At 41.4% G+C, this 22,087-nt stretch overlaps 1 protein-coding gene across 1 annotated transcript; it reads right to left on the bottom strand.

The window, feature by feature from the left end:
* Positions 1 to 117: 117 nt before the first annotated feature.
* atxn7l2a (ataxin 7-like 2a) lies at positions 118 to 19,200 on the bottom strand. Its single transcript, XM_046381531.1, has 10 exons — positions 19,050 to 19,200; positions 17,938 to 18,006; positions 15,273 to 15,612; positions 14,176 to 14,429; positions 13,332 to 13,414; positions 7,355 to 7,566; positions 4,774 to 4,954; positions 3,931 to 4,052; positions 1,194 to 2,148; positions 118 to 488 (listed from the first exon to the last, which is right to left on the bottom strand). Exons 1-10 carry the CDS (start codon positions 19,177 to 19,179, stop codon positions 471 to 473), a joined length of 2,364 nt encoding a protein of 787 aa, XP_046237487.1. The 5' UTR covers positions 19,180 to 19,200; the 3' UTR covers positions 118 to 470.
* Between the last annotated feature and the right edge of the window lie 2,887 nt (positions 19,201 to 22,087).

Raw genomic sequence — 22,087 nt, 5'->3', positions numbered from 1 at the left:
AACTTGAGTCAAAAAAAATAATTGCATTTTTATATATTTGGATATTTTAGAGGAAAAAAGTATCAAGAGCTTCAATATAACAAATATAATATAGCCTTAAAAAATTAGTCACAGAAACCAAGTGTAAAGGACATTTTAATCCATTTTTATAAACCAACATATTTAAATTAGCAGCATAACCGGATGGTCTTGAGGTATTTCTAAATCCATACTCTGAATTTTATCCCACCCTCCCGCTCCCTGTTCTCCCTCAGACATTCATCCAGACAACAGATTCACACACTGACAGACCCATACTTCACTAACTCTGCACATACAAACAACAATCATACTCGAGCATTTGCTCAATATTCAAAAGGCAGGCAGACCGGCACACACACACACACGCACACACACATTTGAGTCCTGTTGCCTCAGTCTTGGACTGAGCAGCGCTGGCTCCCTCATAGTGGTTTGTAAGGCAGGCACACTTAATGGTGCAGTTTTGGCTGTGGGGGGAGAGAAAAAAAAATGAAATTGTTATTTCCATTTTGACAACTGGTTTATATATTCACTTGAGAACTATCTGAAAACAGGGCAGAGTAACACTGACATACACTTTCAGAATCAGAAGGTGAAAGAAGAGTAGAAGAACCAGGTCGGCTGGAGAAACTCCTCGTGTAGCTTATGTTTAATACTTAGCTTTTCTAATTTTTGGGGGATTTTGGATTTCTACTCAGCTCAGCTCCAAACGTGACCAAGTCAATCTATATTCTGAGTAGCTTTCAATTCAAAATAAAAAGCTAATCGGGCTTCAGCTTCCTGCTGCTATCTTCTGTTGACTCCAGAAAATACCAGAAATATCAGAAAATATATATCTCAAGATAAGGTTACTGCATTCTCAAGCACCACTGATCATAACCAAGGAAAAGCAGCTATTAGCTTGGACATACTGCAGTCAGCTTGGAGTCAAAACAGTTACACTGCATTCCAACAGGAAGCAGCTACAGGTCAGGAGGAGATGGTCAAAAAGAAAAGAATTGGGTTCAACAGTGCATTTGTCTGTATCACAGTATTTAGAATCTACCTTTCCATGGCCCACACACTCCAGCCTCAAGGAGAAAAGCTGTATACCGTAACTTTAACTGTCAAATCATTTTCCCTGCCATCCCCGTGTGCTGTTCCATTTCCTGCTCCCCCCCCTCCCCACTCACCTTCTGTGTGCCCAGTTTCTTCTCCACGCCCCCTGCCAGCCCACCGCCCTTACTGTCCTTCCAGGGGTAAAAGTTAGAGCGTGGGGAGGAGGAGGTGGCAGAGGTGGAAGAGGAGGAGGGCAGGCGGTGCGCTGAGGGTTTGGAGGAGGGCGAGTGCTCCTCTATGCCACTCCCCTTGCGTTTCTTCACCAGCCCCTGCTGCTCAAAGCTCCTCCCACTGCCCTGCCCGTGCAGTCCTGAGTCCCCCATGCCACCCCGATTGTGGGAGTTGTTGGTGGCAGAGGAGGGGTCTGGGGGTGATGAATGGCCCAGAGGAGTGTGTGTTCGTCTGTAGTTCCAGACTGCCTTGGTGCCTAGTGAGTGGGACTCTGAGGGGGAGAGCTGAGGGCGGGGTTTGCTGCTGGGGGACAGCGTGCCATTGGTTTGTCCATGTGGGAGGGCTGAGTGAACAGGGGGTTTAGAAGATGATGACGAGGAGGAGGAAGAGGCAGAAGAAGGAGGACGGCCCCGGTCCTGGAGGATGATGCAGTTCCTGTCGGGGCCTGAGTGCTCCCCTTCCTGGGACGGGGCTTTGCGCTTGCGGAGGGCAGCGGCAGCAGCGGCCTCCTCTCGTAGCTTCAGCATGTGCTTGCTGGGACGCCCAACAGGGTTCTTGGGTCGCCCGTGAGCCACCTGTCGCACCGCCACAGGCTTACTCGGAGACACCAGGCGGCCGATGCTGCTGCCGCTGCTCCCAGAGTTCTCTGATTGTATGGCAGTCGGGGGTCTCCCGGGACCACGACTGGAAGAGGATGACAACGATGCCGTTTTAAAGGAGGAGCTGATATGACTTCCTGTGCGGACTTTAGAATGTAATGAAGAGGAAGAAGCGGCAGCAATGGAGGAGGGAGATGAGGAAGTGATAGTCTTGACAGATGGAGGTGGAGACTGAAGGTCTGTGGCTTGAGGTATTTTTCTGGATTGAGAAAAAACAATAAATCCAGACAACAATTAACCAAGCAGACAATAAATCAGAACAAAACTTCAACCAATTTATCTGACCAACAAGACAGTGAGGCAGTTTTAACACTGAGCTCTAAACTCTCATATATAGAGATGAGCCTTCTTTTAATTTGATATTTCCCATCAAAGCTTATCCAAGAAATGTGAGGTCAATGCTTCTTCGGTATATGTTGTCTCTACTACGGCTGGGTCTGGGGCAAATATTTCTTCTTTTTTTTGTTTTCATTTTGTTCTCACATTCATGTTATTGTTTGATTCAAAAAAGAAATGAAAAATTTAAATTAGGGCCGGTAACTCAATATCTGATCAGATATTTATCTTATCACATATTGAGTTACCAGTTTTGGGAACAGGGAATGATCTGATTACTAAGCAGCCACACAGAAGCACAGATCTGCTGCAAGGCTCTGATGTTCTGAACCCGACTTCTTCCAATGAGCTGATATTCAGAAAAATGAGTCTCAGTCTTAACTGCCAACTTCACTGACTCTTCACCATTGCTATTCTGAGCAACAGAAAACACCATCTGCTTCATCTGTGAGTGACTAAGCTGTGGGTTACTCTGAAGTTTTTCCCGATAGTGCTACAAATACACAGGAGCTGTTGTAACAAAGCCTCATCCTTTTACAGTGAGAAGAATCCAAAATGACATCTAAACTGGACGGAGGTGGAAAGAGAACAGTGTACTTGATGTAGTGTAGTCCGCCAATTATCATTTACCACAAAAAGCATGCCACATCATCTCTCATATCTTGATATGGCAGTAATATGAATATATTTTTAATATTACATTTTTAAAAAATCATACTGTAATAATAGTAATAACCCCACTTGTTGACATTATGACATCATACCGTTAGCCACAGATAGTACAGCTGAAAAGGAAAATTAACTGATCTCAATTTTTCTGTATTTTGTCATATCGTTTTTATGGCAGAAATTCCCTGACATACTGTGATATTTATGGCCTTATTTCCCACCCCAACTGGCTGATTTCAACTGTGTGATCAGGATGGTGGCAGAGTTCATATCGATAAAAGTAGCAGCCGATTTACATAAGTGGGCTGAACATTTGTAGTGTAGGCATGTCACCAATCTGGCAGTGACAGCTTACTCAGAAATTAGAACCACGAAATTCTGGCCCACCGTAAAAACCTTTGGTTTTATTAAGTTTTGGAAATCAGTCTTTCGAACCATTTCAGAAACCCTTTACCACCAAACTGAGGCAAATCTTTTGACTCCACCTTTTGCCATTGCTCCACACTTGGACTTACCAAAAGCTAAACTGAAAGTGTCGGCTTTTACTACTTTGCTGGCTCAACGAGCAATCTTACTTAAGTGGAAAGAGCCTACTCCTCCTTCTCACATCGGATCACAGACATCATGCTCCGTCATACTACCCGGAGATGAGAGGGGACATTTTTCTGTAGCTTACCACCGCTTCACTTTTCTCCACACATTATCTTATTTATTTTTCACTTATTTGTTTCCTGTTACTTTTAAGGTATAAGGTATTATAACAGTGAAACTCAGTGTTGTACAGGTACCACCATCAAAATCCCACAAAAAACATTCAGCCTAAATTTTCACCCAAAATGGAAAGTGTACGAAGTAAAACATCTGGAAAAGGATAATATATGTAGAAGCTGTTACTACATAAATGTCAGTGAAGAAACTACCCAGCAAAAACAATGAGTAAAAATCTTAGGCAGGAATGTGATTGAAGGTTTCTTACTTCCAAAGATGGGCGCTGATGTGCTGCTCCAGCATACAGCTGACTGCTGACCTCACGTGGTGTAATCTCCTGTCAAACGTGTAGATTCCGTGACCCAAAGCATGGCTGCCAAATGAACACACCTAAGGAAAGAATTCTTGTTATAAATCTATTAATCTGTCAAGTATCTCCATTTGTTATCTGCAGACTTCATCACCACATTATTCTGTGGTCTCCAGTTCAGTGAAATCAAATTACAACAGCAAACCCTAACCTTTGCAGTGAACACTTCTGCAACATTGTTTCCTTTTGCTTTATTTCCTTATATCAATGCGCTATGTAAAATTTCAGCCTCCTTCTGAGTAAGCATCACACCACAATTCCTTGATACTTTTATGCTTTGAACTAACATCTGAATATAAAGATACTATAAGAAAGAGTACTGGCCTGCTGTAAAAAGGTAAACTATAGATCAGTGTGTTCACACCTTTATTATGGCACGGGAGATCAAGAGATAAGACAAGATCAGGACGACGACGATAATGTCTAAGGTTTGGCTGGCAGTGGAACAGTGGAGCATCGGTCCACTGAGCAGCGGTATTTGCACAAACATCAGTTGCCACAATCAAGTCTCACAAGGACAAGTTACCTGTGATCCTATCTTAAGAGACAATGGGTGTGCAACATAACACCACGAGTTTTTCAAAATATAAGCGCTGCAGTCTAACGTTTGTTACCCTACTAGCCCACAAACAAAATGCTTATTGTAGCTATTAAACTGATATAAAAATATGCATAAGTTGATGTTTTGTATTGTTTTTTGAAATCTTTTCTCCCTGTTAAACCCAAATACAAACTGCTCACCGCTAGTGGTTTGGGATGTGCAGCAGAAGATGGGAACTCCACAGGCTCTTCAAGTCCTTCTGCCTCACTTTCATCACTGGAGATTCGCCCATGGACAAGAGGCGAGGGGACTCGAAGACTTCCTTCATCCTGCCGCTGCTTCTCCTCCTCTGGGGTGCTCTCTGACACAGCTGTAGATCGACTGGAAAACAAACAAATTCAATGTGTTGGTTTTTAAAATATACTGCATATAGTTAGAATTTACTATAATATACCGATGCTCATGGTCTCAATTATTAGCAAAGACAAAGCCATGTCACGAGCATCCAGGGATATGATCTACATAGACCCTCTTCATTTAAATGCTCCAGCACTTATTCTCTCCGTCATTCCATTTGAATTTTGTAGTTTATTCACATTGTCATATATCACTGATCTCATTGAACCATATCAGCCCTCTAGGGTGCTGCGTTCCTTAGAGTCAGACTTACTGGTAATACCACAAATCTCCAAATGTAGATATGGAGCCAGGGCCTTCAGTTATCAAGCTCCTCCTCTGTGGAACCAATTACCAGCCTCAGTTCGGGCGGCAGACACCCTCTCTATGTTTAAGAGTAGACTTAAAACGCTCTTTTTTGACAAAGCCTATAGTTAGGACTGTTCAGATTCTGCCTGGACCAACCCCTAGTTATGCTGCTATAGGTTTAGATTGCTGGGGGAGATCCTTAGACACCAAGCTTTCAGAGCAGAGGGACTCATTCATCATGTCCCATCACTGGTACAATACTAACTCGCCCTCTCTCCTGGAGCTCTTATGCTCCGTCTTTTCTCAGCACTTCCGGAGCATGCTGCTGGATCCAGAATCTCCTAACCCGCCCTCCTGATGCCTGGTACCGCTGCTGGATCCAGAGCCCTCCATGGCCCTGCCTGGATCCTGCTGCTCCTGCCCTGCACTGTTCTCTCTATCCTCCCTGTCTCTCCTCTCTCCCTCTCCTTTTTCTCTCTATCTCCCTGTCTCTCCTCTCCCCCCTCTCTCTCCCAGCCGTTCGCAGCAGAAGGCCGTCTACACTGAGTCTGGTTCTGCTCGAGGTTTCTGCCTGTTAAAAGGAAGTTTCTCCTCGCCACTGTCACCATATGCTTACTCAGCGTGGGGTTTTGCCCTGGGACCTGTTTCTCTCTGATTCTCTTCCTTTTGTTGAATGTGTTGTTTACACACCTGTAAAATGTCTTGAGATAACTGTTATGAATTGGCACTTTAAAAAAAATGAATTGAATTGAATTCAGCATCAGTTATCTCTCTTTATTACATTTCCTTTTTTGTACCTGGGTGTTAGAAAGAAGAATTTGTGTATATAAATTACAACATGCACCTTGTAACTTGTTTATTTGGTCCAGAAAGCTAAAACTAATTCAGTTTTATACAACTGTCAATATATCCTTCTTCTATGAACTTTATAACATTCAGGTAGTGAAAGAGACTCCATTAGTTTTAGCTGGTTGTACATGAGCAACTGAAGGATCACATCTAGGCCTCTCATCAACATCTTATTAGCTTCAACCAGGCAATGTTGCACAAACTTCAGACCAACGTGGTAATGCAGGTTAAACATGCTTTGGTGGTTAACCTGCATGTGTCAACGTGCTGTCAGCCTCTCTCCCCTGCTCACAGGCGTCTCTATAGTGGAGGGAGTTCAGCTTTTGCTATGTGGCAAGCGTGAACAACTTGTTAATTCAATGGCATTGAGGTTAAGCAATTTTATTTAGAGAAAGATAGAGAGCTAGCAAGATACAGAGCACAGGGCGGGCGAGTGTGTGAGAGACACAGTGAACTGAAACCTGAAAAGTAGCTATATTTGGTGATTATGTACCGGTAATGTAATTCCTGGTAAGTCTGTGGTTTAATACTGAAGTGATGGCAGACTGGGGTGTGAATACTGAGAACTACAGTTTGGCCTGAACAGTCACTGGGTCAAGTGTGGGTTGAACATTTGCTCAGTAGATTTGTAACATACATACATACAGCACATTGTATGATTTAAGTGATTTGATAAGTAAGCTTGGTAAAAATAATCAGTGGCTGACCACGCATCACTTGAGCAAGCCAAACTGTTTGATCAACTAAGGTTGTTAAAGAAACAACTCATATTACTCTGAGTGTGAGTGGGCAGTAAAAGTGTGGCAGTTTGAAAAACTGAGGACAAGATTGTGTTTTAATCAGACAAATATTTCTTTTTTAAATATCTGATTTACAGCTCATAACATTGAGGAATGTCCTATCTTTTGCCACAATGCACACTTCGTGTTTCTCCTTCAACTGTCCAAGGCTGGCACGCCCACTCATCCTCTCTGCTGTGAATTTGTGCCGTTGTTAGTGGCGCAGAAGCCATTGATAACGTAAGTTCTAATTACTGCTACAAGATGAATGAAATACAATACCTCAATTCTCTCTGTGTTTCACGATGGACTGTCTAGTTGATGCTAAGAGTATTTATACCACTGTGGGGATAACTTTGCTTGATCTCCATAATTTTAAGTGCAATGAAAGCTTCCCAGAGTAAACAAGAGTAAAATATGATGTAAAGCATGTGTAAAGCTCACTAACCTGAAAGCAGGGAGGCTGGCCAGAGGTCTCCTGCAGTGCGGGGCCCCAGCCTGCTCCCTAGGGGCCTCTGGACTGGGGGAGCGTCCAGTGGAGGAGACTCCCTCCAGGGATTGGGCCCCCTTCTCACGAACCTTTGTCTTGAGTTCTGCCACTAGTTGGTCAAAGTTCTTGCTGCGGCCCACCACCTTCCTTCGCTGGTGGACTGAGTGGATCTAACAACCGGGACACAGTACACAGTACACATGCAGTTAGTGTTTCATTTTTACTTCATTTCAATGAAATGGCTTGGGTTCCACTAAGGTACATTTCATTTGCAGCAAAGATTCACAAAATGAGAGAAAACACAAGAGCAATAACAATAACAACAAGTCACATAACCAGAGCAGGGCAATTCATACCAGGTACATATGCATATGCAAGAGTGCAAATGTGCCAGGGTATGCAGGGAATACAGCCAGTGTACTAACTGCTAACAAACACATCAAGAAGGATTGGGATGAAAGAGACATGGAGTCTTTTAGTCCTCTGAACAGGTGTACACCCTGAAACAAGGCCAATAGCTCAAACTCCCTCTGGAGTTGATGGTCCTGGCAGATCTTCCCTCATAAGTAAGGGCGTCCTGCTATGGATAAAGACTTCATACGACTTCAAAATCTATGTTTATTGGACAAGTTTAGCAAAAATACAGAAGGTTAAAACAGATCCAATGAAACATTTGCAAAAGAGCCATCTCAGTAGAAGAGTAGAAGTCTTTGCTGGACTTTTTTGAAATACCATCAACATGGGATCTGAAAGCACTTGTTATCAAGAACAACATCCCATATAATTGTAGTTTGCAACTAGGCCAATATTGCTACATTGATATATAATGATATATTTTATAACAGTTGGCAAAGGGCTTGAAAGTGACTTCCTCAAGCCAGTGATGAACAGGTTTTTAGCTTCCGACACATTTAGATGGAGGAAAGACTCATCACACAAAGTCACCCAGAACATTTTCGGCAACAGGAAGCAGCCCCCCCCCCCCCATGACTGCTGCTGGCTAACCCCAGTTCTACCAACAATCTGCAACACTGGCTACAAGGCTGAGGGACAATCTTCCTGAAAAATAACATCACTATCTTTACTCTCAGCAACGAAAATGTCTGCATAATATAGCCAGACTCGAAAGAGGCAATTTTCAGGTCACCATTTTCGCCAATAAAACACAACATTACATCAAAGGTAGTACTTTTTTTGGCACAAGCTTCGCATTCCTCATGCTGCTAGCTAGAACTCACACTGCATTATTTAAAATACCTCACACCATCCCAAGGAGGAACTACATAAAGTAATCTGTCCTAGCTGGCTATACATCACTCCACTGATTTGTTCACATAACAGACCTGCTAATCAATGAGGTTCTGTGAAGTTTTGAAACAGATGTAAGACGACATAAAATTCAATTCAGTTCAATTTTTTTATACAGCACTAAATCACAAAAGTTACTTTTAATTAGAGCAGGTCTAGACCATACTCTAATTTAGCCTGTTTAGCAATTCCCTCACTGGCTATCCAAGGGAGCCTTCTCTGTATTACTGTGAACACAATTAACGCGTTTTCACAACGGGTGACATTTAGTTACAAAATCAGAGTATGCTGATCTTATTTTACAGCATTTAAATACTCAGAATTATTGCTATCTATCATAACAAGTAACAGCATGCATATATTTCTTTGTGCTTTCCTGTATTTCAGAAACTAGAGAACCATGCACCACTATGCTGTATTATTTCCATTACATTTTAAAATAACAGAAACAACATCACAATCACACCTTCCCAGAGTTTTAAGTAATGTCCTCAAGTTGTCTATTGTCTACAAAAACTCCAAAAACATACATTTATAATAAAATCAAATGGAAAAAAGAATTCAATTCTAAAACTGGAGAGCATTTAGTTATGTGCTAGAAAACAAAATCATTTTCATAAGTCTTTAAAAATAAATGATTTTATCAAATAGAAATACATTAAATAGGGTTGATCAAGTAGCATTATTGCTATTAAACATATCCATCTGCACTGCTTATAAACAACAGATTTTTTTCAATCATTCTAAATTAGTAGTTAAATTGACTACATGACACATTTCCTTCCTTGCAGCAGGTGGGAAAGAAAATACAGCGATCTACTGGGAGTCTGTACACCTACAGAACAGGTATAAGATGCAGGCTGTTTTCCTGCGTGTCTTTCCCGTCACTCCTGTCATTTCCTGTTAATCAGGTCATCCTGTCTCTACTCAGCTGGATGTGGCCTCTCACATTCACTTCCTCCTTCACACATTAACCACCATATAAGGACTCTTCCTGTGCTAGGAGCCATTTCCACCACTGAGTATCAGCCAGTGCTGCTCAATAACATGGAGCACTGGCTGCATAATCATTCATCTGAAAACACCTCATCTGATCTCATATCGTTATCTTTTCCCCCCACTGTTTTGGATGTGGTATAATAACAATGAAAGGCAGAGTATGTAACAAGTCCATCTCATGCCAACACCTCACAATGCAAACCATCTATGGCGGAATACTAGATTGCTAACAAATTCTTCATAAAACTAACCTTTAAACTTCCACAGTTTACACACTTAGTAGATTAAGCCAGAGCTGCACAATTAATCCAATATTATTCCCCATCACAGATTTTGTTTACCACAATTACATGAGCGTGATCAATTGCAATATTGACATTTAAAATGTGTTCTTCACTCAGAAAAGACTCTGCTGCATATTAAATCAAGAGCTTTTTAAAGTGTTAAACAACCAGAAGCCAAGGCACAATTGAGATGTTTTGGCTTCACTTGTAGGGAGCTATCACGGCATTGTGCACACAGCCCACAGCCTGAGCCAGTGAAAAACATGAATGTCACTGACACACTAAGCAAAAATCCAATGTCTGGAGCAGAAGTCAAAGAGCCACTCCCTCCAAACAGATCATCATCTGCTTTTTGGAATCACTTAAATTTAAGTGATGGTAAACGAGAACAAATCATATACATAAGAGTGCAGATGATGTGTATGTGACTCAACAGTACTAACTTGTTCATCCATCTGAAAAAAACACCACAAACTGCATTACAATGAATGCATGAAGGACAAGAAGAATAGCGTCACTAACGTTGCCTTGCTGAATCCTGGTCCTTCTCCAGCATCAGCTCAGGCATCCATAACAGCAGTGCTGTACAGCGGGTCACAGTATCCGTCCGGCTCTTAAAGACAGACTGATACAACCAGTGGCATCACATTCCATTTGGCCAAAGATGCGTCCAATAAACATTGATCAATAAAGGCTTCAGGAAAAGGGTCAACACATGGGACAAATGACATGCGATCCCGGCACACAATTACTTTTCCACAGTGCAAAAGTCATTTTTACCACAAGACCACACAGGAAAGTCATTCGCCAGGGACTAAGGGAAGCTAAGCCTCTTGGGGCTCTGAGGGGAGACGGACTTGTCTGCATTACAACAGAAAATGGATCAAATGTTGCAAAGGCAGCTTCTCTGAATAAGAGAATGAGGGAACAGTGCTTTGGCCACTAGATATGTATGAGTCCTGAGTCAGTCGTGTAATTCACTTGGCTCCTAAAAATAACTGGGATTCATGAATCCTCCTCTTCTTTAACCTGTATCTGTTTAGTCCTTGGCTACACTTGCATACAAAATTATAAATAGCGCCATTCATAATCTCTCATTCATTCTAGGTATCAAATCTGTTCGACACTGTGAGTCCTGCGCACTCGCTCAAGTCAGCTGGTTACAGCCTGATCAAACTGAGCTGGATTGGCTGTGTTTCTGGCCACGCAGGAAGTTTTTGTAACCCAACTCTGTCGGCTCCCTGAGTCCCCTGATGATGAGTAAGGTAGCAACCATGGCTAGTCCATGTAATTTATGCTATTTGTTGCAATGGTTTCTTGCTAACAACAACAGCAGTAAAGTTATATTATGTTTATTAAACACCCTATTAACTTTATTTATCCCAAAGACATGACACCACATAGTAATCTAAAGAGTAGCTAATATCTTCTGGTGTTATGTTGGACAGTTCACAGCTCTGCTCCAACCTTTAGTTGGAGATGAAACTTCATTTGTTGTGTGTGTGTGTTTTATAGTGATGGGGATATTGCCTGCACCCTTAATTGTGTGGTGGACTTGGACTTGCATGACCCAAGAGGACTTTGGAGTTGGGTTTCACTAGTAGGTTCCTGGTGATACTGACTCAAGTGACTCAAAAGACTCAAGTAACTCTCATCTGAACATCAAGTGACCCAGAAGTCCATACAGGAAACCGGACTTGCCATGACTACTGGCCACAGGCTCCATCAAGCAATAGGTGAATAACAGGACATATTCTGAAACAAATAGCTATAAATTTTAAAAAGTGCATGTAACTAACTGAAATACTTTATGTAATCTGTGCCGACTGTGTTAATAACAACATGGCATGGCGACACGGACATCCTAGAGGCAATCAACAAAACCCTCAGTGCTTTCGCTGAGAAGTATGTTAGGGTTTCCTTTGTGAAGTCAGTTCTCCACACCTTTTCAGTTCCTTGATTCTGAAAGTGAAGGATGATGACCTTCATAGACCTGAGGTCCTGCGACTGCAGGAATGGCAGTAAGAAACTGTGGTGACTACATACAGATACCGGATCTATTATAAACAAATGAAACAAATTTAAGAAATACTACAAAATCAAGTGCTATAATGTGATGTAATCCACTTTGCGCATAGGGATGCTATTTACCATTCTCTTTTCAAGGAGGTGGGCCCACTGCTAAGGATACAGATACCACTCCAAAGAAAGAGAAGAGCTTTGGGGAGCTTTTTCAAGACCACTAAAGGAACCACACCAAGAGAACTGGTGTGGTCAAAACTGGCAAGAAAAATACTTTTTCATTCGGGTCATAAGTTCCCCTTCCGGAGAGTCTACTCTAGTACTGAGAGAAAGTTGTGACCTGCCTTCAGCCCATCTCTCAAGCCAGAGCAAACTTGTGAACACTATGTTATTGCCTCTTCTGCATAGGCCTGAATTGTTTTCATTTGTTTGCACTATCTCAATAGTGATCAAAATAACTCATTATGACTTGGGTCTAATTTCTGGTCCTTTCTGTTCATATATATATATAGACAAATGACAAATTAAAGAGGAAAATAGGATGCTTCCAAACAGGACACCAGAGTGGTCTCACAGACATGAAGGTGTGATGTGAAGTTATGTTATAAACACCTATGGGAGATTCTGGAGCCATGTGTTAAATAACATTCTTATTCTCAACATCATCAAAACACCAAATGAGGAAATATCTATTGGCACAAAGCTGTTCTTCCCTGCAGCAGAGATCTCCTCACTTTGACAATTTGAAAGAAGGAGCTCATTTCGACAGTGACTAACATTAATAAAAACACCACCACGGAAATAAAGGGACATAATGACAATAAAATATTACCACTTAATACTCGTGTGGCATGCAAAATGCAACTTTCTCAAGAATGAAAATCACAGTTAAGGCAATCAAAAATCTGAATTCATTTTACATATTTTTAAAAAGCTTTAAGTGTCACTTTGCTGTTGAGTGTTGTCACACGCTATTCATTCTCTACCACAGATGTATTACTGTTTGCTCTCAACTATTTCAAAGAGGCACAACACGATCAGATATATGATGCAACTAGTTGGCCATTATCTGAGAGATGAAGAGACCACAAATTCACAACCTACTTTCCTGCTCTGATCTGTAGTAACTGGGGCAAAAGAAAAAGGAAGAGGGCCAGACAGTGAATTTAAGCCTGCCGATCTTCTACTTAACTACACAAAGAAAACAGAGAGAGAAAAGAAATAAAAATGAGAAAAATGGATAAAAAATATAAAAACAAGAGAATGTGAGGCAGGAGAGGCAGTGCATTAGCCTGGTGAAGCCGAGTGTGTTTGGAGCTTACATTGCATGTCAGGAGGCGAGTGCAGACTTTCTTCCTGTCAGGGTCGAGGACACCGCAGTGTTTGTCCAAGTCACACTCCCTCTCTGAGGACACACAGAAAGCATCTCAGCTACAACACCATGCAGTCACCGAAAAATAAAAACATGTCAGTATCTCTATACCCCCACGCAGCGCTGTCAGTAATGCCAACAAACACTTGCGCACTTAAAAAAAAAAAAAAAGACATTCTCACCAGAATATATTATATGTTAAGCAATATCACACAAGAGGTTCAGCCTCACTTCATTTTTTTTTTTTAGTAACGATGGTAAAGCTCAACCGCGAATGCAATATTCTGGCACATATGTAAACATTCTTTTAATCAATGTTTGTATATTAAAGCAAAACAGACTATGCTAAAACAATATCTATTCTAAATTAAACATTATCCAATGTAGTCAGTATGGCAAATATTTCTCCTGAGCCATTACACAATATGTTGTTCCCCAAAACCACCATCACTCCACAGTTGTAGCACTTCCCACTCCTGACTTTCAGATTGATTTTATACATTACAGTGCTGGTGAAAATGCCACTTCAGAGTTGCACATCATGTAAAAATAATACACAGCAATTTTCTTAGTGTCCAAAGTATAAGTTCATATTGTTGTGCATATTATCTCATGACATGATACAGTTTTAATTCATAATTACAGCTAATCTAGGAACTTTAACAGGGTCTAATAAAGGCAACCATGTTTATTTAGCAGGTAAACATGTTCAGTAGAACAGACTACTTGATAAACATCCATCCTTCACCCACTAACTGTTCCCATATTACCCAAATCTCTCCATTTGTACTCACTGGACGCCACTTTGTTGTAAGGCCTTGGGATCCGGTGGCCTGACACTGCAGAGCCAGAGGAGTCCTTCCTTTGGCTCTGGGTGGAGGGTCTGTCACTGGGTGAAGGCCTACCGGGCGGGGTGCCTCCGTGCGGCCAGGGTGGGTCTCTGAGTGATGGAGGTGGGGAGCTCAACGGAGGCTCCAGAGGCGGTGGCTGCTTGAATACTGATGACTCTGTGTGGCTGCTGTGGGAGGGCTTCTCCAACGGGGAATGTCTGGGTGACACAAGAGGAAAGACAAGTAAAAATTTACCTTTTTGGTTTAACTTCAAGCTTCACTGGTAAATTAAAAAAACATAAATCTACTTTTTACAATAAATATCAACCTAACTGATTTCTGTGACAGTTTTTCCATTCGTATATTAGAGCATTAAAATACATGAAGCCCTCTGAAGCCAACAATTCCAGTGCAAATCCAATGAGCTTAACTAAATCATAGTTTAATTACAAACAGGTGACACTAAGATATATTCAAAATGGTAGTAGTGAATATATCTCCGCACTTGCAGGTCGCTGAATTTTTACTAACTGAAATACGAAGCCCTAAAATTTTCAACAAGTCTCCACTAGTTATCTGTCAGACTTGCTGGTCAAGAAATAGCCAAGCAAATAAAACACTATTTCAAACTTCAGCTGTTGTGTGGATTAAATGACATGACATGACATGACATGTTTATCAGTCAATTTTAGAAATACTGGTTGACTGCATTACCTTTGGACAGAGGTAGGCTACCTCCTTCCGCTTTATGCTTAACTAAACAGGGTAATAAGGCTTTAGTGCTGTGTTCACCAGACAGACATGAGTGTACTGATTTGCTCAATTTTGGCATGAAAGTAAAAATGTTTTTTTTTTCTCAAAATGTCAAACTATTAGTTTAATCAAGGCCAGTACTTTGTACTTCATATTTTCTAAAAATAATTCTCAGGTCTCCACATTAGTGTAACTAAATGTGGTTTGAATATTAATAAAAGAGAAGAGAAGTATTGCATTAGATGCATCACACCCACGGGACTAATTCTTCAAAGAATCCTCCTCAATTTGGCCTAGTCTGTTCTTACCGTACTCCATCCTTGGAATTCTTGGAGTGTCTGTACTGAGGTGGGGTGGAAGGCGAAGGTGGGGCTGCCCGAAGCTGCCCAACCCCCTGACTACGACCCTCCCAGGATGAAACAGAAGCAGCGTTGGTCCCATGCGAAGGAGAATGGCCGTGGTGGGGCCTCTGCTGGGGCTGGGGTGCCGAGGTGGGAGAGCGCAGGCGGGCGTATAGTTTGGCCAGAGGGCCATGTCTCCGCTCGCAGTGCTTTTCAAATGCCTGCGGTTTCACTACTTGGCTACAATGGCTGCACACCACCAGGTAGAAGTCATCGTGGCCAGGGTATAGGCCAAAAATGGACATGTCTGAGAGGAGAGGTGAGTGGAGGAGTGATGAGGAGACGAAATACAATATATACACACACATATCAGACTGCAGAGGAAGTGACATGGAAATGTCACTATGTGGGGTAGGCACAGAGGATTGCTACACTGTGGCAAGTACAGTCAGAGTTGGACAACACTGGTTAGAAGACAATGATTTATGGTTTCATCTGGTATATGCTTTTGGGCACCTACAGGGTCTCCAACTTCCTGGATTTTATTGCCATCAGCTAGGAAATACCTGTAGTTGTGTACAGGTAATGACATATTCATTTTATTTACCCCATTACTGTACTGAAGTACTGTGAATTGTAATCCACAACATTTAATATATTTTTAACTCCACTATATTTATTTGTCAATTTTATCTACTACTTTTAAGATTAAAATTTTTCAGTATTCAGACGGGTCATAAGGTGTAATCAATTAGTGTTGTGGGTGGGACACAATTGAGACGCTCTCTATTGTGCATCTACACAATGGAGAATGAGACACATCGACTTAGCTGATTGTGAAATGACAGAGCGCACACTAACAGATGACTGAATAATACTATATATTTTTTATGACTAATGTGTGTAAAATTAATAGAGGATCAAAATTCAAGTCACAATAAAAATTTAATCAAAGAGTTTGGTCTAGACCTGGAGTGGAATGTGTTATGAGATAACTTTTGTTTTGAATTGGCGCAAACTGAATATCATCAAGCAGTATGTCCCAATTGTATGCCAACCACATGTAACAGCACATCCTCTGTAAGAGCAGCTGCTGTACATATTAAAAGAGAGAAAATAAAGGATGCCATTAGCAACGCAGAGCATCTCTAATGCACTCGTCATCAGTGGGGTCCTCTTGCTGTGTGAGTGGGTTTCCTCCCATAACCCAAAGATCTGCAAGCAATTCAACACCATCACACCTATAATTGTGAATTTGAAAAAGATGTATCCCAACTCTTGCTCAATAACTTAAAGTTCCATGCCGAGTCCCAAAACAGAATAAGCAGGTATAAGCAACAGATGGGATGGATGGATAGTGCTCTGGCAATTTTTGGATTTCTATAAAGCATGAACTGAGATTAATCCCTCAGTAGATGTAAACTAAGTGAGAGAAAGAATGAAAGGCGAGACAAATGAAATTATAAACTTATAAACTAAAACACCTTCTGATTCTTCTTAATTATCACCTTGTTCTGGCTGTTATTCCCATGTGACGAGAAGGCGAACATACTGACTCATCCAGTGTCAAGGTACTCTTTTTGATTCATCGTGTCATGCTGTGACACGTATACACAAAGACAGCTGCTGCTACACACAGCCAGGCCAGGTGCCAGAAGGTGCCTAAGCAGAAAACTGCCCAGCTTCAAAACTCACCCTGGTCTCTGTGAACCAGTACATTTACTCACTGTAGAATTCAGATTTGTTTTATTGCCATTAATGTCACAACAACAATATTGCCAAAGTGTCAAACATCAGTGGCACAAACTAAATGTATTTTTATAATACACTGTTTAAACTTGCTCTGTGTCAGTTCATGTTTTACTGTTTATGTATATATTTCAGGGTGTAATTTTGTGAAAACCAATCAAAAGAACAAATAATTATAATAAAGATTGTGATTATGATCACAATTAACAAACAAATTACAATAATGAAAGAATGTTATTTATTTTCTACATTTATAAGAGTTTAGCTGGCTCTTCTCAAGTCATGGCATTAGGAAATGATTTTACCGCAATTATTTCTAATTTGGAGATTTCTAGCAGTGTGTGTGGGACTTTCTCTCTTTAGGGGACTGTTTTGGATTCAAATTCAGGATAGTACTGATTATATTTGGTAAATGTCTCTTCCTCAACAGTTTGGGACTCTGGACATGAGGTGACAAAGTTTAGCTCTGTCTCTACTCACCACCTGTTCTGTGTCATGCTGGAAGCAGTGTCTCTCCTCTTCTGGTACACAGCTCTGTCTGTGGTGACCATTTCCTATGGCTAGGCTGGATTCATTCATTGTCAAGACTTAGGTTGTGGTCTCAAGGCTGTCTGGTACATCTTATGTTATCTGGACACTGGCTGAGGGGGACACTTATCTGGCTTCAGCTCTTGACAAGTTAGGGCTTTGTGATCGTATGTCCTTTACAAGGCTGGAGACCACAGAAAATCCAAGGTACAGCTGACTGAGGCTTACTGATCAATGTATACGCACAATAATTCAAGATCACAGAAGAAATTGAAGTTTTTGCCTTTTTGGTATGACATGTCCTAGATAACAACAGAATTCGCTGTGTTGTGTGAATGATAGTGTGTATACTTACCCTCCTTACTAAGTGTCATGGCCTCTGCAGCCTTTTTGCCATTCTTGCTGCAGTCGTCCACATCGGGCCCTGAAATGTCACACATTACAGACATGTTCAATAAGCCCCTTGGGATGTCAGATGTTTCCCAAAGTTGTGCGTCAGATTCATCAGCAAGACAAAGCCCGACCTTACTCCACAAACTGTGCATATAAACAGGCCCTTAAGCTGTGTTATATAAAGGAGTGATTTGCAGGTCATCTGCTTCTCTACTGGCTGCTACTGGTCATCTTTACCTAGTCATTTTGTCATACTTTGCTAACAACAATAAGTAGGTAAATATATTGTGTAGCGGAAGATGACTTTATATGATAGTTATGGACAAAGTAGCACTTGGAGGGATGCCAGACAATGAGTGAGCGCACATACTCAAAGCTGGGAAGGGCAAGAGCACTTTTGGGGCTGAAGTCACACATACGAAATTTCCTGTCGCATACAAAAATGTTAACATCAGTTATATGAAGGCGGCGACGCTGGCAATCTACGGTGAACATTTAAGTGAAGCAAAAAGAACACAGAGTAACGTTAGCCAATATCAAAGGCTGGGCCAGCATTTACATGGTGGCAACAGCATCAGACTCCTCCTCCGTCACCGGTGTCTACTCTCAATCCCCCTGCTGCTAGCGTTAGCATGTTAGCGCTAACTGCCTCGTCGTCAACGGCATGTCTGGCTTGCTTGCTAGCTGGCTAGCCTAGCTTTCCACGGCAAGAAGTTGCTCGCCCAACCATCCACACTAGCCTCCTTCCGCTCTGATGCCACCGCTGCCCGGCTCCTTTTATTAATATGAAACGCATCCCTTACACATTGGCAGTTTGTTTCACGGCCGCATACGTAGAACACACACAACAGTGGGTATATCTTAATAACTATCAATTGCTTTTTTTCTTGAAGACAACGTATGCAGTGGGACCTGGGAGAGAGCAACATGTTACCCACCCAGCGCTAGGACCCGGCAGGGTCTTTGTTTGGGTAACATGGTTAGCTCTGTCCTCCGTTTCCACGAAAATAAACCCCGGTGCTTTGGTTAAACGGCTTCCTAGCCGCCGGTGTTTGCGTCAATGTGCTTCCTTACCATCCGCCGCTGTCACACCGGCCCACTCGGCCCAGGCAGTCCAGCTTTGACCCACGAAATCATCGAGGCTAGGCACCCGCCGATCCAGAGCAGCCATTACTTTTACTGCGCGTTCACGCACCGCCATCATCACTGCGCGGCAAGCAGCTTACGTCATCTTTCGCGCTCTCGACAGGACAGGAACTTCCTGCGTGCGCGTTCCTGGGACACCCACACATGGAGACAGTGAAATGAAAGAAAAAGTCTGTGAATGATGTAATTTTTTTTCTTTACAAACACTTTAAAACAGTCTATTGTATCAAGATGTGAAAAAACAACCAACCACCTACACTCCTAGCTGACCACCAGCTTGCTGTGTTAGTTTTTGGTAATTTGACCACATGCACCTTGCATGATGCACCATGTGAGCACAATTTAAAATAAAACAATTGGTGTCTTAAAATATAAAAAAGATTTGCGCTTAACATTAGCTAACAATCAGATTAAAATCAGTTCACACAAACAGGATCAGGGAAGTTGCTCACCTTGCCCTGTTGATGGCGCAGCCTTACTGATGGTGAGGCTACTCAAAGATGCATAGTTTTTCTTTTTCTAAGAAATGTTCTGTTGCTAGCCTACTGTTCAGTGGGAGAGTGAAGCACACTGAGAGCATTTTAAAAGGTGATCAGAAGTCACAGGTTCACACACGTGAACACACCTTCTCCTTTCCTAATCCCTGTAAGTGGTTAAGCCTCACACAGCTAGTCAGGGCGGTGCTGTAACACAAACACAATTCACCATGATGATGATGTATATCATGCTATGCATATGTCTTTTTACTATCAGTGAATAAATCATACCATCATAGGCTACTATCAAAGCCAGGAAAAAGATTGGGGCAGACTTAAAAAATGTAAAACATCTAACAATCTATATTTGCAATATCAGTCATGACATTCTTCTGCAGAACCGCTTCTACTTTTACTTTTTTTTGAATAACAAAAGTACACAAAGTAAAAAACACAGCCAAACAGTGTGAGCAAAAGGGTAAAAGGAGAGCAAATACCTGAAATAATGTGATGGCTTCATATTGACACCATTTGCCTCTTGTGTCAGAAGAAGGCTGAGTCTAGGAAAGAATACTATTCACCTCATAAACACACACGTGCCTCTGTGGTAGTGTCTATCTGTCCCAGCTGAATGGTCCCAAAATAAATCAGGGCCACGAGATCGTTAAAAGGATGGAGGATTTTCAATAGATTTTTTCTTTTGTGAAATATTGTGGAATTTCACCTCTCCAGGCCTCCAAGTCTTGTAATGATGCAGTTTGAGAAGGAAACAAATCACTCAGAGGTTGAACTGCTCAAAACTGTTGTTCACACTAAGGCTTGGCTTTCCATTGAAGGGGTCAAGGCTTGTTGCTGAACAAAGATGGGACTGATGGATGAGGCAGGGGAGGAAGAAGCAAGTGACAAAGCTCCGGGATGAATCTGCCATGGTAGGTTAACACTGGCACCTTCTTTAACGCTAACCAGTGACCCAACAATGAGTTGGACGATTTTACTGACCTCTACACAAATCTGGCTGAGTAGTGCTGTTTACTGATTCATCATCTGTCATCCATTGAATTCAACATATATAAAATTATAACAACTGAATTTGGCTTCATCCAGTTTTATATTGACATTTTGGACATGACATTACTAAACATTTTGGCTGGAGAGGGTTTACAGCATTGTTACAACCAGTTCAAAAGAAAGCCTTCCCTCCTGGTTTGGGAAAACATATTTTCAATGACTGGTACTCTGAAGAATGATGATTTGTTGATTTATTACAAAGTGGTCATTTCAGTCATTCAGACTAAATACAGAATACCACACAGTCACTTCTTTGGTTTTCTTCAAGTGGTTTTCTTCCAATTCATTCTTATATTAACAACAGACCAACCAATCATGAGCTCAAGTGAAAGCCTCCTTTTCATTTTTAACTGCCTTCAACAACAGACTAAACTCAGTTTACTGTTAATGTGCACAAAATCAGGGAGTTATGAGGTCAGATGGTCAGATGCTGTTGCTGCTAGCAAAATATTTATTTGTTGTAAACTCAGACAGAGAAGTTCCTATTATTGTGCTTTTTTAAATTTTTATCAAACTTAGAAACATATCACTTAAGGAGCCTTGCTCTTTCCATAGTAAACTGAGAAGAAAGACCCAGAAATGATTCTCCTGAAAATACCTGCAGGGCATTTGTCTTTACCTGACTTTAATGGGTAAACCTTAATCTCCCTCAGTTACACAGTGGTACAGAAAATCATTTAAGGTTCTCCCCATGAGGACTATGTTAAAGGGTTGCAACAACCTCTTCTGTTTTAAATATAAATAAAAATATTTAGTATCTAAATAGAAAGATTTTAATATTTGACAAGCCTTCCTTGATTATTTTTCTGGTTATCATGTTGGCTTACTGCAGAATGTGTACCTCTACTTACTGTATTCACTAGTTCACTAATAGGTGTCCATCTTGAAAACTGTGCTGCTGGGTTGAGAAGTGTGAAGCAGCCACAATTTAGAACTTGTAGCTGTCATGACATACATTTTTATACACACACACACACATATATATATATATATATATGTGTGTGTGTGTGTGTGTGTGTGTATAAAATATATATATATATATATACCCACATACTATATGAGTCTGGACAGACATGGATGTAAACTGCAAAACTTGATGGGTGGGTGGAGGCATACGACCGTGGGAATTCTGGCTTTCCTTTGACACAGCACTAACGTAAACGAGTATGTACATTCATACGTATGTTAGTGTACCCAGTGTGTGTTAATCTATTCTTGTATTGCAATTTGGCAGGATGTGCTGTCTGTCTCTGTGTTTGATTGAGTGACATTGATAAAATATTCCGAAAAAATGAAGACAATTTGCTAGACAGATCTGACCCCTCTGAATGACTGGGCCTCAAGGCAGGATGGTCTCCTCTCACTGCAAAAACAAATCCTCTCGGGCTAACATTAAATATGCTACAATTGTGTTCTAATCAG

Source organism: Scatophagus argus, chromosome 3 (assembly GCF_020382885.2).
Source record: "Scatophagus argus isolate fScaArg1 chromosome 3, fScaArg1.pri, whole genome shotgun sequence".
NCBI lineage: Eukaryota > Metazoa > Chordata > Actinopteri > Scatophagidae > Scatophagus > Scatophagus argus.
This window is presented reverse-complemented; position numbering and strand designations above follow the sequence as displayed.